The sequence below is a fragment of the Phodopus roborovskii genome, unplaced genomic scaffold (genome assembly GCF_943737965.1).
Source record: "Phodopus roborovskii unplaced genomic scaffold, PHOROB, whole genome shotgun sequence".
In the NCBI taxonomy this organism is placed as follows: Eukaryota; Metazoa; Chordata; class Mammalia; order Rodentia; family Cricetidae; genus Phodopus; species Phodopus roborovskii.
The window spans coordinates 3,523,528-3,540,927 of NW_026125506.1; the positions used below are offsets into that span (position 1 = coordinate 3,523,528).

The following is a 17,400-nucleotide window of genomic DNA, read 5'->3' on the forward strand; positions in this document are numbered from 1 at the left end:
CCTCCTCACAAATTGCTTCTGGGATTCAAAATCGATCCAAGTGAATTACAGATTCTTTAAAAATTATTTAATTTTTTTTTCTTTGAAATCATCTCGGTTCTATCCAGCCTCCCTTTCTGAAAACCCCATGGGTACACAGCAGGTGTTTAATAAGTGCCTGGCGAACTGGTTCAGCTCTTAGGGACGCGGAGGCAGAGCTCAAACCTTTCTCCCTTTTCCCTGTAATTGGCCATGCTGGGAACCCCTCTCTCATGATCAATGGGAAAAGGTGGGAAGGAAGCTTGGAACCAGGTTAGAAATAGAACACAGACCCTCCAGCCACACGGTGCCTCCCCACTGGCGCTGCTGAAGGCGATGTGGGGCAGTGAGAGAGGGTTGGCTACAGTTGGACTCCTACGAAGAGGAAAGTAAAGGAGCTCCCAATCCGCCTCCCTTCCGGTCTCCTCCCCCGTCTCCTCCCACAGCTGACACTTAAGAAAAACTAACCTGGGCAGGAACTGGGGGGGGGGGTAGTGGGGGGTAGGTTGAGGGGGGGAGGGGCTCAGAGCCTGGGCACACTAACTGCCTTCTCTCTCCAGGACACAGGCTCAGAGCCTGGCACACCAGCTACCCTGTCTCTCTGCCACACAGGTTCAGAGCCTGGGCACACCAGCTACACACACACTTTACTGTATCTATCTACCTTGACAGCATCATTAGGGATAGTTTGCAACTCAAGGGTTTTCTTGAAGAGCAGGAATAGAAATATCTGTTTGTTTTTAAAAAACAGATTAATTTATTTACTATGTATACCATGTTCTGCCTACATGTACACCTGCAGGCCATTACAGATGCTTGTGAACCACCATGTTGAGTGTTGGGAATTGAACTCTGGACCTCTGGAAGAACAGCCAGTGCTCTTAACCTCTGAACCATGTCTCCAGCCCCAGGAATATCTCCTTTACTAGCTACTTATCTGAGTAGCTCCACATCAGGTTTAAAGTGTGAAGGGGTGAATAGCCCACATGGTCCCTGGTGCAGATGGGGTCAGGAGTGTGATGTCGACAGCACACATGGTGGCCAGCCTATAATCCCAGCACCCCAGGGACAGAGAGAAGAGCTCTATAGCAAGCTGGGTGGCTTCAAGTGAGAGACTCTGTCTTGATTTATAACACTGAGAAAGACCGTGGTGGATGCCTGATGTCATCTTTGGGTGTGTCCCGTGCATACATATGTACACACATATGTGCAAACATTCTCTCTCTCTCTCTCTCACACACACACACACAAGTAAATGTTAAGGCCCCACGTTGTGCATTGGGAGGGAGGGGCTCACATTGGGCAGCCAGCAGCTCTTACCATATAAACCACAGCAGCAGAGTTGTCCAGCGAAAGTGGGGTGTGAAAAGGTCCCTCATTTTGCCTCGGTCTTCCTGTTTCAAGACAAGGACACGTGGGTTACTGGCTAGCTCCCAGTGCTTGCCAGGGCCTTGGCTGGGGGCCTGATACACACACACACACACACACACACACACACACACACACACACACACTGCTAAAGACATAGCCAGGGTCGAGGACATAGGCTTGGGAAGGCATTCCTTCCTGCTGAGACCCTGGTAGGCTGGGGTCTTTATTACCACAGGCCAGAGCCATGTGCTTCCAACACGGAGCAGGAGGCAGACCCCCGGGGTGGGCACTACCAGGCCTGCTTCAGTGCAAGGGGTATGAAATCATTCCACACACACATAGCCAGCTCCAGGTCAGGGGCACCACTGTATATGTGCTGACAGCCAGCTCAACATGGGACAATTTGCCCGAAGACTGACTATCTAAATGACCCATTCGTCAGTTCCACAAAAATTTAAAGGATTTACTAGTATTGAATTTGTTTTCACATCTTTGCTTAACAATGCTCTTTTTAAAAACTGAGCTGGGGGACGAAGCAGGAGCAGTTATGAAATGCACTGGCTGGCAGGCCATCGCCCTAATGCTGCTGCCTAAATTCTCTAGCAGTAGCGTAGGATTCAGCAGACTTCCAGTTCCATATCAGCTTTCCAGGCCCTGTACACAGACATGCACAAACACAAATGCAGGACCACACCGGGCATCTGCACTCACCCACACGTGTGCCCACACATGCATGCCAGCCTCATGCAATTGCTTCCTTATGCACATGCATGTGCACGCATGCACACACAGCTCTCCAGACACTGACCTGTCTGGAGATGACAAGCTTCCCCAGAGGCATGGGGGCTCCATTTTCCATGGCTATCCGCTTTAGTGTGGCAATGGCCTTTTCCTGGTTCCCGGACAGCACATCATACCTAGCACTCTCTGGCAGCCACTGAGGGAACAGGAGACACGTGTGTCTGGTTAGTGTAGAACAGAGCGCCTCTCTCCAGGCCACCCGGCTCTCATCTGTGTGGGGGTCTCTGAGAGTTAGGGCTCTGGAGTCAGAGACCTGACTCCAAATGCTGGCTCCTGTGCGGGCACGCCACTCACTCCCCTGTGCCTCTGTGTCTTCCCTCATACCCTCAGGTGTTTAGAGGATTAAACAGGATTGCAGAAGCAGAGAGCTTGTTGAAGAGCTGGCCTGGGTTCACGTAACTGTCATGGTTGCTTTTAGAGTTTGGGGGAGGGAGAAGTAAATAGTGACCGCCATCAAAAAAAAAAAAAAAAAAAAAAAAAAAAAATCTCCTCCCTCAACTCCTGAGAAACTCGGCCTCCTTGTGCTTAGCATCATTTGTAAACTAAGTCTGAGAGAGAGGAGAGAGAGAAAAGAGAAGAATCCTCTGTCCCTATGTTCTGCTCAAACCAGTCTGAAAAGTTAAGAGTTCTGGTGGCTCCTGTGGAATGTTGTCACTTTAGGCCTAACTCTTACAGAGAACATCTCAAAAGAGATTTCGTGCAGGAAATCTAACACCCCTTTGTGCGGCCACTCCAGGCCTCATTTAACAATTAAAGTGTGTGTGTGTGTGTGTGTGTGTGTGTGTGTGTGTGTGTGCATGGGTATACATGCCTGCGTGCATGCGTTTTGAGACAGGGTTTCTCTATGTAAAAATCCTGGCAGTCCTGGAATTTGCCCTCTTTAAATCCACCCTCTTCTCCCTTCCCGGGAGTAAAGGCATGTGCCACCATGCCCAGCTACTAAGTAACCACTCACTTCCCATTAAAACAGTGTCCCCCAGACCGGCAAGGAGGTGGCTTTAAACATACGTACGAAACACAGGACAGCGAAGAGGAGCAGAGGAACCGCAGAGAGCATGAGCAGCCAGCGCCAGCCCAGGCTGGGCATCACGAACAGAGCCAGGAGAACTTCAAACACTGTCCCGATGGCCCAGAAGACCTGGCAGGCGAGGGAGAGTCAGAGTCAGCGGTGGGCTGGTGTGGCCCACACAGAGTCCAGCATGGGGTGGAAAGGGCCAGGTTCTGTGATGCAGGCACGACAGTGGGGTTTTCAAGGGACTTTGGTTTTGGCTAATTGCCAGTGTTTTCCTACCTATTCCAAGCGTGCACTGGTATTGAGCACACCTGGCCTGGCCTGAAACCGTCAATGCCGTCTACCTCTGGAGCTTACTCTGTGAAACAAACGGTCTCCATGGCAGTCACCCCTCCTAACCCTACCCGACCACCAGACCCTGTTCTCACTGTCTTTTTTTTTTTTTTTTTTTTTTTTTTTTTTTTTGAGATGGGGTCTGGCTGTGTAGCCCAGGCTGTACCTCAAAGTCTCTCTGTAGTCTAGCCTGGCCTTAAACTTGAGATCTTCTTGCCTGGGCCTCCCAGGTGTCGGGATTACATGTTACGTGTGTCCTATCAATGATTTTGACTACTCCAACCACCCGTCTGCTGTAGCAGAGTCATACGGCAGGCATTCATCTTTTATGTCATGATTACTTCACTCAGGCGTGATATCCTGATGGCTCACCAATGCTGTAGCATAGTGCCACAATTTCCTTTCACAGAGATCCACCTGCCCCTGCCTCCTGAGTGCTGGAATCAAAGGTGTGTGCCATCACCACCAGGCTTGTTATGTTTTTCTTAAACTCTCCTTTGCAGCCCTGTGGCTCCATACATCTGAGAACCGATAGCCAGTCAGTCAGCATTCCCTAGAGACCATCACACCCTTCTTACCTCTATCAGCAAAATACACTTGGCTCTGGCCTTCATGGGCAGGAACTCAGCGTACAGTGTCACCCTAGGTGAGCAAAGAGACAGGGGCTAAGAGGGCGCGAAGATGGCAGGTTCTGCGTTTCCCCCAGTGATGAACAACATCCTCCTCTAATGATCCGTGGATTCCTGAGTCAATTTCCTGGGACCATGGCTACAGCCAGAAAATGAACAGATTCACACCGTGGCTCAAGGCTACCTTCAAACTCGCCATCCGCCTGCCTCTGCCTCCCAATTGCTGGGATCAAAGGCGTGTACCACCACTGCCTGGCTAGGTGTTGCATTTTCAACCAACTTTCCAAAGGACCCTTAGATTCCATCATGCTGCCATTGAGATTGGCTGTAGCTGCAGAGTCTGGGGGAAGTCTGGTTGTGCGTTTACAGGCAGCTGTGTTAGCAGTTGCTATCCCTGTGTTATATTTGGTCTTTTGTCCTGGGGGACACCTCATCCCTGGTCCCTGATGTCTGTCTGTGCACCCCTGGGGACAACCACATGGATGATGCCAAGAACTCCCAGCAGTTGCATTCAGGGGTGTTGGATGCTTGCCTCCTTCCTCACTGGTAAGCTAATCTTCACAGAGGGGTAGAGTTGGTGCCTGACAGATTTCTCCACTCTAACTAAGGTACCATTTTGACACTTGAGACTAGGACATAATTCAGATTTGCCAGTATCTTGTTCCCCACAAAACCTGCTGTAGCTACTGGCTATTTCTACCTGAACAGACCATGGCTACATTGGTGACAAGTTGTAGTTTTAATTCGTCTTTCTTTCTGCATTCAATAAATTACATCCTGATATAAGAACGAGGTCTTCAGGGGTCAGCAAGATGGATGAGCAGATAAAGGAACCCGCTGGCAAGACCAGTGACCTGAGTTTGATCCCTACAACTCCACAGGGTAGAAAGAGAGCAGACTCCTACAAGAGGTCCTCTGCCCTCTGCTGTCTATTGAGTCACCTGGAAGGTAACCTAGACCTTCCCATTTTCCCAGCTGTCATTTAGCTGACTGATACTCTGGGAATGCTCACAGCTCCCCCTACTGGACACAAAAAGCTACTGTCTCAGAAAAGGACACTTGCAGCTTTAGTGAGGTTTGTGTTCATTTTTTTCTTTACATTTATATCACTCGTGATGATAAAGACAGAGCACTGTTTAGTTCCCTTTTAAAAATTAGAATCCAAATCCGGGGGCTGGAGATTGCTTAGTAGTTAAGAACTTGGAGGACTGGAGTTCGGTTCCCAGCACCCACATGACATGGTGGTTCACAACCACTGGCAGCTCCAGTTCTAGAGGATCGGACGCCCTCTTCTGGCCTTGACAGGTATTACACACACTGTAGGCACAATACACACACACAGGTAAAGTGTGATGCCCATAAATCATTTTTTAATCCAATTTTTCCCCTTTGATGCTGGAGGTTGCACTCAGGACCACGTGCAAGCCAGGCAAGTGCTCTACTACTGGGCCATAGCCTAAGTATGGGTGTATGCCCTGCACATGTGCAGTGCCCCTCACAGGCCAGAAGATGGCACTGGATCCTCTGGAGTTAAGTCATTATGAGCTATCCAACATGGCTGCTGAGAATTGAACTTGGGTCCCCTCCAAGAGCAGCCAGTAAACACTCGACTGCTGGGCCATCTCTCTGCCACATGTCTATGCTTCTCCATAGACATGAAGGGAGATTACTCGGCATCTTACTGTGCCTTCTCTGTGGCCCGACTTTGCTGCCCTTGATTTCAGGGCTGTGAGGCTCAGTCAGCAGCTGTAAGTCCTGGGCTTGATTCCCAGCACTGCCGGCTGCAGACTTTGGCTGCAGGAAACTTTGCTGTTGTGGCTTCCTGTCCTAGATCTCAGGTGGCTGTGGCTGGGTGGAGCCAGTTGGAACCTTCTAGGTTTATCAAGTCGTCTAATCCACCCACTGACTGAAAATGTGAGCAGGACCTCATGAAACAGCAGATTTCGCCCAACTGCAGAACCGAGTTAAGTGAATCCGTGTGTTAACCTCCCAGGGCGGGGTAGTTCGTGGCCAGCAACAACTAACTCTCACCTTGACTTACAGACTTTGATCAAACCTCCGGTGAGCTGGGTTTTCTAATTAGTCAATTGGGGGTAGGGTTGGGCTAAAGGTTTCGTGAAGACCCATAGCACAGCTGTCCTGTGGTACTCAGGCACCATCATGGTTGGCAATGATTGCCCTGTACTGTAGGGTTTTGTTTTGTTTTTGATTTTTCAGCAGGGTTTCTCTGTCACTTTGAAGCCTGTCCTGGAACTCACTCTGTAGACCAGGCTGGCCTTGAACTCACAGAGATCTGCTTGACTCTGCCTCCCAAGGATCCAGCCTAAAGATGTGAGCCCCGCTGCTCGGCCTGTACTGTAGCTCTTATTGACAATGTTAAGTGTGTTTGGGGAGACAGAAACGAAGGGGGCTCCTTACAAATGATTTGCCTTCACATTGTTGTGGTTTGGGTGTTTGTCACACTGCCTGGGGTTCATGTGTTGAAGCTTTGTCCTCACCCTGCTAAACTTGATCCAGTTATGCTGTCTGGGGGTGGGAACGCGAGGCTGGGGGAGGTGATCAGGGTTGGACAATATTGTTAGGATCAGCCCCAAGATTGAATTCTGACCTTTTACCAGGGTGGTGGGATGGGATGGGGGGTGGTCTTGCTAACCTGGAACTCACTATGTAGCCCAGACTGGCCTCAAACCCATGGTAATCCACCCCCCCCCAGCTCTGGGATTACTGGAGAGCACCACACCACGGTCACCTTGAATCTTAGAGGTTTGGTGAGGAGATCTGATGGCATACTTCTGCCTCCTGTCTCTTGCCAAGTTATGACTGAGGCAGCTCAGTGGTGGCCAGCAAGGTGGCTGGCCACAGGCAAATGCAGCCCCTAGACTTGAGCTGGGACTATGAGCTGAGGTAAATCTTTCTCTTTTTTTATTAATTAATTTTTTACATTCCAATCCCATTCCCCCTCCCTCCTCTCCTCCTGCTCCCTCCATCCCCCCTCCTGTCTGCTCCACAGAGGGGGTAAGGGCTCCCCTTACTAAGTCTGTCTCATCATTGAGGCAGGACCAAGGCGTCTCTCCACCCTGCACCCCTGTGTCTAGACTGGGCATGGTGTCTCTCCATACAGAATGGGGCTCCACTAAGTCAGTTTGTGCATTAGAGTTAGATCCTGGACCCACTGCCAGTGGCCTCATGTATTGTCCCAGTCACACCACTGTCACCTGTATTAAGGGAGTCTAGCTCAGCCTTACGCAGGTTCCCCATTTGTCAGACCCGAGTCAGTGATCTCTCACTAGCTCGGGTCAGCTGACTCTGTGGGTTTCCCCATCATTAAACCCCCTTCATTTATAACCTACCCCACCTGTGGCATTGTGTTCTCGAAACAGCAAACCAGCTGTTACCATTATACTCTGGCTGTTGACACATCTTAAAATTATACCCCAAGACGTCATTCTTGTGACTTTCTGAGGAACCCTGGCTGGGCCAACTCACTCTACACAAATGGAAACTTTTAATATTACCTAACTACCTAGAAATATTGTCACCTAAATGTTTCCCAACACAGCACTTAGGGGAGCCATCTTTGTAACTAGATAAGAGCGCTGGCTAATTACGACATAATTAGGTTTATGTAAAATGACTACATCTGAAGTGCTAAGGAGTCAGAGTCCTCTCAGGTGGCTTCCTGATTCTTCTGATTTTGTTCATGGTTTAGTATTCTTCACAGATAAAACAGCTATTTAGTTGCATAAATGAGCAAGCACGTTGTAGCAAATCTCGGGCCAGCTATTAACTAGCTGTGGGACTTGGGGCACACATGTCCATTTATTTATTTATTTGGGTTTTTTGTTTTGTTTTTCAAGACAGGGTTTCTCTGTATTGCTTTGGAGCCTGTCCTGGAACCAGCGCTGTAGACCAGGCTGGCCTCAAACTCACAGACATCCACCTGCCTCTGCCTCCTGAGCACTGGGACTAAAGGTGTGTGCCTCCAACGCACACTTATTTGTCATATGTGTAATGAGCTTTGGTGGCTTTGCTGAGCCCTTTGGAGGGATAAGATGTTTATAAAATAGGAAAGGCTTTGGCAGATCTCAGTGACTTAGGCCACCATCCACATAAAGAGTGTCTGCAGGAGAGAACAACCTGAAAGAGATTATTTTTTAAGAAACTGTAAAACAGAGAAGGAGGTCTGTCTGGCTTACTCAAGGACAAATGTGGCAGGGTTGGTGTTGAACTGGAGTTCCTAAGGAGAAAACCGTGTGCTGAGGGCCCTCGGGAAGGTGTTAAGGCCTGAGGAGCAGTTAGAGGAAGACAGACTGTACAGGTGTAGGCGACCAAGCCTGACCCAGGGGTGGGTGATTGTCCCCCAGACAGACTTCCCTCCAGATAAAGGTTACACTGAGCCTGGGCAGGTCCTCCAGCCACCAGGGGGCGCTGCTGTGTGGCCAATGGCTCACGTGCAGGACTCTCCTGTATTAAGGGAGTTGGGCCACACTGATTATTGGCTGGCTGCTGTCAGCCCAGGTTTATGGCTGTGTTTGTTAATGGCCTCTGGTTAGAGCTCCAGTGGTTTTTAATTCCTAAACAGTGTGAAATCGTGTTTTTCCATTCCTGGTCCATCACCCCCACCCCACCCCCATGGGACTTCCTTATCAACGCCTTGGGAAACTGGATGCTTGCCAAACTCTGACTTATTAGGAAACCCTCGTTGGTTGGTTTTGAAGGCTGGTGTCAGGTGTCCTAAGCTGGTCTTGGAATTATTACTTAACCGAGGATGACTGGGCTTACTGGCTCTCTACCTCTAGCTCTCCAGTTCTCAGGCCACAGCTATGAGGGACCACACTCCGGTTTAAGGGGCTGGGGGTCAAACCAGGGGCATGCTGGGCAAACCTCCTGTGAAGGGACACAGCACTTGGCAGAGCCTATGGAATGGCCCAGGAGAATATTTGGCAGGGAGGGGGTCGTCTCCCAGGCATAGTCCTGGGTACTCTATTTGTAGAATCAGGATACGCACACTCTCAGGGACCCATCAAGTGGGTGGGCGCTGACAAAGCGGACAGATAGAGAGGACCAGTGACGTGTCTGAGGTCACAGTGCGAGCCGGGGTTCTCACCCAGGTCTTCTGGTCTGCAGGGCCTGCTATTGAACCACACTGATTCAGGATGAAGCTGCCCTTGCTAGAGATCATGTATCCACACTGTCCCAAAGGAGGCACAGCAGGCAGCTTCTGACTGTGGAGTCAGAAAGGCTTGTTGGCACAGTGCCTTTTAAACCAGCAGGCATTGCATCGCTGCATTCCCTTAGAGAAAACAGCTGCTTCTAGAAGTCAAATAGGAGTGGTCTCTGTTGCTATCCTAGAGTCTGTGGGGTCGATTTCTGTGGACTCAACCTTAGCGTCTTCCGGAAGTCTCGGCTCTTATAAAGAGAACACTTTCATGCCAGCACAGTTCAAGAATCGCACAAGGCATTTTTGTTGCCCTTGTCCTTACATCAGCCATTGCTCGGGCTGAAGGTGAGGGGGTTTTAGAATGGGCAGCAGGGGGGGGGGACTCGGCACCTGAGGCTGTCCTGAGACAGCCTGTGGTCCTGTGGTCCATCCCTCCAGCTGTCCTTGGGAAAGTCTACAGGGAGAGACTGAGTGAGCCCTGGAGGGTGCAGTCCCACCAGGATGCATGGCCCTCTGAGGACTACACGGGGCAGACGGCAGTGGCTGGCACTGTGCCCCTGGATTAGTTCAGGCACAGCCACAGGACCACGGGACCAGGGGCTGGCTCCCCTGCACCAGCCAGGAGCACTACCTGCAAGAGTTCACAGGCTTTACCTTGGCCCAAAGCTTGCCGCCCAAAGGGTTATTCGGAACAAAGAATATCACCCTTTCTGAATCTCAGCGTCCTGGAAAACGGAGCTTATGTGACCGACCCATCACCGCACACACTCCTGCTGCTGGCAGCCAGGAAGCGTGGACATTAAATGTGCCATCTAAGTTGGGTCTTTGGATGCTGTGCTGATGCTGTTGTTAGCTGAAGGACACGGATGCCAACACTGCCTGTCCTGCAGTGGCTCCAGGTTCTAGAAGCCCTGCATAGCCATTCCCACAGCCCAAGGCAATGAAGGCACACAGCCTTCCTCCTAATGTCCAGCACTCTGGGACCTAAACCTGGGGCTGCCTGACTACCTCCCGTGAAATGACATAGCATTTGCTAGATGTGTTCACACCCGTATGCTCATATCTGTATCACTGGATGGCTGATAGCACAGACTATTGCACAAATGCTAGCCACGTGGCCAACGGCTGTATTTTCCTTAGTGACTAAAGTCAAGGGAGGAGTCTTGACGTGCTCACTTCTTCCCTGAGTGTTTTTAAATGCAAGGTGGCTGAACCCATGCATATAGAAGGTGGTTAGGCCAGATCTGGGTATTTACTCACGACTGGGGTACCCCTCCGATCCCAAAGCCCACCAGGCCTCGGAGAACCAGGATCCAACTATACACGGGCGCAAAAGCACTGAGGACGCCGTAGTACAGGGTCCAGAGCACGCTGATCTTCAGCCCCTGCGGAGAAGGAGACAAGGAGTCACAGGAGGCTTGGGTGCCTCCATGTGGGGGGACCCACAAACATATAAAGCCACCAGTCAAGGATGGGTGGGTGTGGTCCAGCTACAGCATCTGCCCCGGGGTTCCATCCCTGGCATTGCTTTTCTTTTCCAAATTAAAAGGTTACCAACCCGGGGGGTGTGGGGGCTGGAGAGATGGCTCTGCAGTTAAGAGCGCCGGCTGCAGCCAGGCAGTGGTGGTGCACGCCTTTAGTCCCAGCACTTGGGAGGCAGAGGCAGGAGGATCTCTGTGAGTTCGAGGCCAGCCTGGTCTACAGAGCTAGTTCCAGGACAGTCTCCAAAGCCACAGAGAAACCCTGTCTCGAAAAACCAAAACAGAAAAAGACAAATACTGGCTGCTCTTCTGGGAGATCTTAGTTTGGTCCTCAGCACCCACATTGTGGCTCAACTGTCTGTAACTACAGGTCCAGGGGATCAGATATCCTCTTCTGGCCTCCCTGGGCACAGCAGGCACATGGCACACAGCCATACATGCAGGTAAAACACACACACACACACACACACACACACACACATACACACACACATATATATACACACATACATATATAGTAAAAATAAATAAAATCTGAAAGATGTTACCAGTGGTCTCACTTTACTAGCAGCCGGCACAGGCAGGGAGACACCAGGCATGCTCAGTGTGCTGTCAAGCAAACTGGGCCGTCCTGATTGTCCTTTGGTTACCATTCAGTGCCAGTCAGGCTCCAGAGGGTCAGGCACGAGGCACACAGATAGCTCTATGTCTGACGTCATCTACAGCATCCTCATCATCAACAGAGAAGAATGCTTATGCCTCTTCTCAGACCTTCATCATTCTCTACTTCACAGGACAAGGGGGGACACAGAGCGCATGAACTTGGGCCAAAGCTAATCGTGGACCTTCCGAGGACTGAAAACTCCCAAACTGTGAGCCAAACAATCCTTTGTCTTTATAAGCTGGTTTGTCTCAAGTAGTTGTTGTGGCAGAGGATATCCGACCAACAGTGTGACTAACATGGCTTATGAGTTCTAAGCAAAGGGCGCATGATGCTCATTGGGGTTGAGAATCAGACAGAGACACCATGGACAAACATGGTACAAACTTAAAGTGTTTTCAGTTACTCTTAGAGATGGAGAAACGAATTCAGGATAAACGTTATTTAAGGGATGCTGGACACTGACAGTTATCATCCATTCGCTAATTTACCCACTTGTTTATTCAGTGTATACATATGTTGAACACTTGCTATGGGACTAGCATAACAACACCGATAAATATATACATATGTATGCATATTTCCCCCCATTTGCATATATTGAACACCTGATATGTACTTAGCCACAGGACTACTGGAGTATACCATCCATCCATCTGTCCATCAGTCTGTCAGTCCGTCCATCCATCCATCCACATGGCATATGTGTACTGAGTGTCTGCTGCTTGCTTGGCACTGAACGTCAGGAAGGGACCGGACAGCTGAGTCTCTGACTTCACAGGACTCTTGTCTGCATTTTATAAACTACTCTTTCACAGTTGTGTGGGGTCACTGTAGCGCACCCGCAGGAAGAAGGGCCTTGGGTAGGTCCGTGAACCTCCAGCAGACCGCGAATTCCTTAGGAAGGTGAGAGGTGGCAGGCACCGGTGGGGACTTCATCAGTGAGAGGACTCAGCTCTGGCCAAAAGTCACCACGACAGGTCGTGGGTCTCAGTCACTAGGTAACCCAGGTTTCCAGAGAAGCCATAAGCCACATTTTTTTTAAATGCAAAATGTATCTTTTAAAAAATGGAGGCAACTAATTGAAACCCCCATAAAACCCTGTGAGTATGGGCTGGTGCGTAGCTCAGGGTTAGAACGAGTGATTAGCCTGCAGCAGATCCTGAGATCAACTCCCAGCACGAAAATCTAGAACACATGGGTGCGTGTCTGTGCCTGGGTTTCCAGAACACACAGGCACGTGTCTGTCTCTGGGTTTCCAGTTTGCAACCTGTAGCCCAGTAAGCCTAGGTTGCATTCTTGGATCGCTCTGACTGGGCGACCTGGACACAGCACCCACGCTCAGAATTGTAGTAATTACAACCAGAACATTCTAACACGCATTGGCAGACACGTATACATATCACACACACTTCATCTTGATTTTTGAGATAGTTTCGTGTGGCCCAAACTAGGCTTGTGTACCAGGGAAGACCTCGAGCTGCTGGATCTCCTGCTGCCTCCCAAGGCCCGGGGTTAACTCGTGTACCACCCACACCCAGGTTATTTGTCAATGACATGGGACATGGCTTTGTGTGTCCTGGGCAAGTATTGAACTGCACCCCAGCCCTACAAACATTTTAAGGTCGGACCCCCTCCCACTTTGCGCTTCTTTTGTGACAGTTATTTTTCAGGCAGGTAAACTAAGGCTCAGAGAGGTGAAGCACCTTGCCTTGCTCCACAGGGGTGGAAGATGGGGTGGGGACATAGTTTCCATGGCCCCCACCATTCCATGGCCGACATAAGCCCCCAGCCATTAGGAACTTCCGTCTGAACTAGGCATTCCACTGAACCCTAATGCAGACTCGGAAACCTCCACCTCGATCAAGACAGTAAGAAGCCCCTCTGTGTCTGATGCTGCTGGTAGGTTGCTGGTGTGCCCCGGCCCCTAGAGGAACCCAGGGGAGGCTTCCTAATTATAGCCCACTCCTCCCTTCATGAGTTTGCACAGAATCTCCATCATGGGAGGAGAAGCCATTGGGGGCTACTTCCCCTTCCTCTCTGGCCAAGCCAGCGGCCGGTTGGGTGTGGAACTTAGCTATCCTGGGAGCAGAGCCAGCAGAGCACGGTATGAGAGGCCCTCGACGTAAGAGTGGCATGCGGCAAGAGTAGTAACAGACATTTATGAAATGATTTATCTGTGCCAAGACCTCATGGGCAAGGCCCTTCATGCTTGGAAATCGCTCCATGGAGTGTCTGAGTCATTCCACCTACGCAGGAGGACAAGAGGCTCCAGGAGTCTGTACGGGAAGCAGCCTGGCTCAGCCCATGCTTTCCACAGAGAGATGTTCGTCTTTGCTTGCTAAACCCAGCTACGTGGGTACTGGATAAAGCTTTAGTGGTCTCAGGTGATAGGGAAAGGGGGCGTGGAATTAATTCTGCAAGTGGCAGCGATGTTTCTCTCTGGACCAGATCCCTCAGTGCCCTGCATCACACGTTGTGGAGCAGGGACGCCCTGTGCACTGCGGGGGACCGGATGGCTTTCCTGGCCTCTACCTATGAGATGCCGTCATCACCTCTTCCCTTAGCTGTGGTAACCTAGTCTGTCCCACACATTGTCAAGTGTTCCCCCGCCCCCCTGCATTGAGGAGCAATGTTCTAGAAGGTGCAAAAATGGGGTTATAATTTACAAGGTTTGGTAAGCATCATTTCCGAGAACCTAATTATGAATTTTTAAAATCCAAACTCTTTGATCAGTTAGATGGCCCAGTGGGTAAAAGGTTCTCACCACCAATCCTGACCACAAGGGTTCTGCATCCTTGCTGCTCACGTGTGGAAGCAGAGAGCAAGACTCCCCAAAGTTATCTTCTGACCTCTACACATGCACACACACACACACACACACACACACACACACACACACACACACACAGAGAGAGAGAGAGAGAGAGAGAGAGAGAGGGAGAGAGACGAAGTCCAGCATACATGGTGCTTTCTTTCACTTGAGACAAGGTCTCTCTATGTAGCCAAGACTGACCTCAGATTCACCAAAATCCTCCTGCCTGGGCCTGCTGAATGCTGGGCTTACAGATATTCACCACCATGCCTACAACAAACATTTAAACCAGGCAGTGATCCCATCAGGACAGTGACTATGGAAGGCAGGCCAGGGAAGGCTCCTGCCTGGCGGACTGAGGCAGGACCCATCATCTCTCTAGGACCATGAAGCTGATGTCATCTACCAGCCTTCACCTGCCCTGGCCTCGTGTAAGGGACACCCTGCTAAAGCATCAGAGAGAGTGGCATTGTGCTGCCCCCATGATCTGCACTGCCGAGTGGGAACATTTAGAAGAGGAAGGAGCCTTACTGTTTTCCTGCCATACTGATCCGAGATGTTTCCCCAGAGCGTGGAACTGGACATCATCCCAATGAACACCACCTGTGGGCAGACGGACAGACCCTATTAGCAGCATGGAATTCGAGGGAACAGCAACCCCCCACACACACCACACACACACACACACACACACACACACACACACACACACACACACACACACACACACACACACCACACACCACACATACCACACACACACACACCACACCCACACACACACACACACACCACACACACCACACACACACACCACACACACCACACACACACACACCACACACACACACCACACACACACACACCACACACACACACCACACACACACACACCACACACACACCACACACACACACACCACACACACACCACACACACCACACACACACATACCACACACACACCACACACACACACACACCACACATACACACACACACACACACACACACACACCACATACCACTACACTGCAAATAAACCTGTCACCGAGAGTGAGACATGGTTTCTTTTTCTTTTTGAGACAGGATCTGTCTGTGTAGTTCGGGCCGGCTTCAAATTCTCCATCCTCCTGCCTCAGCCTCCTGAGAGCTAGGGTTACAGATTGGTACCGAGACACCCACCTTTAGGCAGGTGCCTCCCTATCACATTGGGGGCGCGTGCCGTTATTACCCCCATTTCTTAGAGGAGGGTGCTGAAGTTCGGTAAAGGGGAGTCTGACGGGGCTCCCACAACTGTTACGTATGTAAGTACACGCCTCATGATGTAGACCAGGCTGGCCCTGAGCTCCCAGAGATCCTTCTGCCTCTGCCTCCTGAGGGCTGGGAGTAAAGGTGTGCGCCAAAATGCATGGACTCTTGTTGTTGTTGTTGTTGTTGGCTGCGGCTATGTAGCCCCAGCTAGCTGGTCTTGAACTTGTAAACCCCTGGTCACAGTGTTCAGGTATGCAGCACTGTGTGTAGCTTCTCAGTCGTCACCCTCCTCTTCCTCCTCCTCCTCTGCCTCCCCCTTCTCGGCTTTCTCTCCCTCCCCTCCCTCCTCCCTTCTCTTCCTCCTTATTTTTTTTTTTTTTTTTAATACAAGGCTTCTTACTGACTTCTCTCATTATCATTATTCCCGGTTTCCTTTTCCACAAAAATGAGAGGAATCACAGAGCCTCTAGGACAGATATGGTGAACAAGACAATACGTCAAAACTCTGCACAGGGCCCGGCCCATCAAGGGTCTGCTAAGTCTCTATTATGAACCCAAACCTCACAAGAGAGACCAGCAAGCAAAGACAGGCCTGTTACTCCCCAGGGAGAGTGGGGGGTGGGGGATAACTCACTCAGCCACACCACCAACACCGTTTTTCACTCAAGGTTGTGTCAAAACCACAGAAATGTAGGACTGTGTTCTGTACTTGACTCCCACTGGGCTGTGACCTCACAGCCATGTTTTATCTGAGACAGCGCCCCCCAAACAATCAGATGCAATAATGACCAAACTCACAGTGTCCTGGGATCCGTCACTTATTAACCACTGCTCTTGGCCACAGCTGGGCTGTGTGACCTGGAATGAGCAGCTTAACCTCTCTGTGCCCCTCTTCCCTTCCTCCTTGAAGAGTTACAAGGGTTGGAGGGCACAATGGAAGCTCTTGATGGTCATTAGTGTTGACAAGGCCTAGCGTCACCTAGGAGAGTGTCTGTGGGCATGATTGGGGCTGATTGAGGTGGGAAGAGCCATCCTAAATGCAGATGGCACCATCCCTCAAGCCACACTGAGTTAAAAGGAGGGAGACATGGGGACCAGCAATCATCTCTCTGTCCCCTGTCCTGGATGCCAGGGACAGCCGCCCCACACCCCTTCCTCAACCCCTGTGCCTCCTCAGACCATCTGCCAAGTCAACCCTGGGTCCCTTGAGTTGTCAGGGATACGGTGAGGCTCCTAGCTGAGACAGGTGTACACGGCATCTGACACGGCTCCTGCCCTTTGGTCATTAAGCTCTCAGGGAGCATTAGCCGCTATGATCATGATTGCTGCCTTCTCTCCTGGCCCTTACTCTTCCTCCGAATTCCCAGAGCAAAAATGGAGGGTTCTGCCTCATGCACCTTCAGAGTGCTCTCTAGGGAGCATGCCACGTCTCACTCACTGAGCATCTACTACCTGCCAGGGGCCTCTCACTCACTGAGCATCTACTACCTGCCAGGGGCCATTTCTAGCCCCGGCATCCCTCTCCCGGGAGGAAGGATACACTTCCTGTCTGCAGCTGGAGAGGTGATGCACATCTGTGGGTTCCAGATTTTCTGAGGTCCCCTAGGAGCTAGAGCCCTGGGTGGGTAGGGTTGGCTGCTAACTTGCTGGGTCCCGTCACAGAGGAAGAGGGGTTGGGATAAGATGGGATGGGGTGGGGGACTAAGGGGAGCTGGTATCAGCTTTCCACCCAGGCCTGGTGTGCTTGGCTGGTTTTATGTGAACTTGACACAAGCTACAGTCATTTCAGAACAGGGAACCTCAGTGGAGAAAATTCCCCCACCAGATTGGCCCGTGGTGTATTTTCTTGAGTGATGGCTAATGT

The 17,400-nt window shown here is 50.7% G+C and overlaps 1 protein-coding gene across 1 annotated transcript in view; it reads right to left on the reverse strand.

Moving 5' to 3' along the window:
- Svop (SV2 related protein) overlaps positions 1-17,400 on the reverse strand; it is a 47,735-nt gene that overhangs the window by 11,354 nt on the left and 18,981 nt on the right. Inside the window, exons 5-10 of the mRNA XM_051176453.1 lie at positions 14,814-14,885; positions 10,586-10,710; positions 4,114-4,177; positions 3,203-3,328; positions 2,198-2,326; positions 1,339-1,412 (exon numbers count right to left, since the gene is read on the reverse strand). Coding sequence (XP_051032410.1) covers positions 1,339-1,412; positions 2,198-2,326; positions 3,203-3,328; positions 4,114-4,177; positions 10,586-10,710; positions 14,814-14,885 — 590 coding nt within the window. The remainder of the gene's footprint in view (positions 1-1,338; positions 1,413-2,197; positions 2,327-3,202; positions 3,329-4,113; positions 4,178-10,585; positions 10,711-14,813; positions 14,886-17,400) is intronic.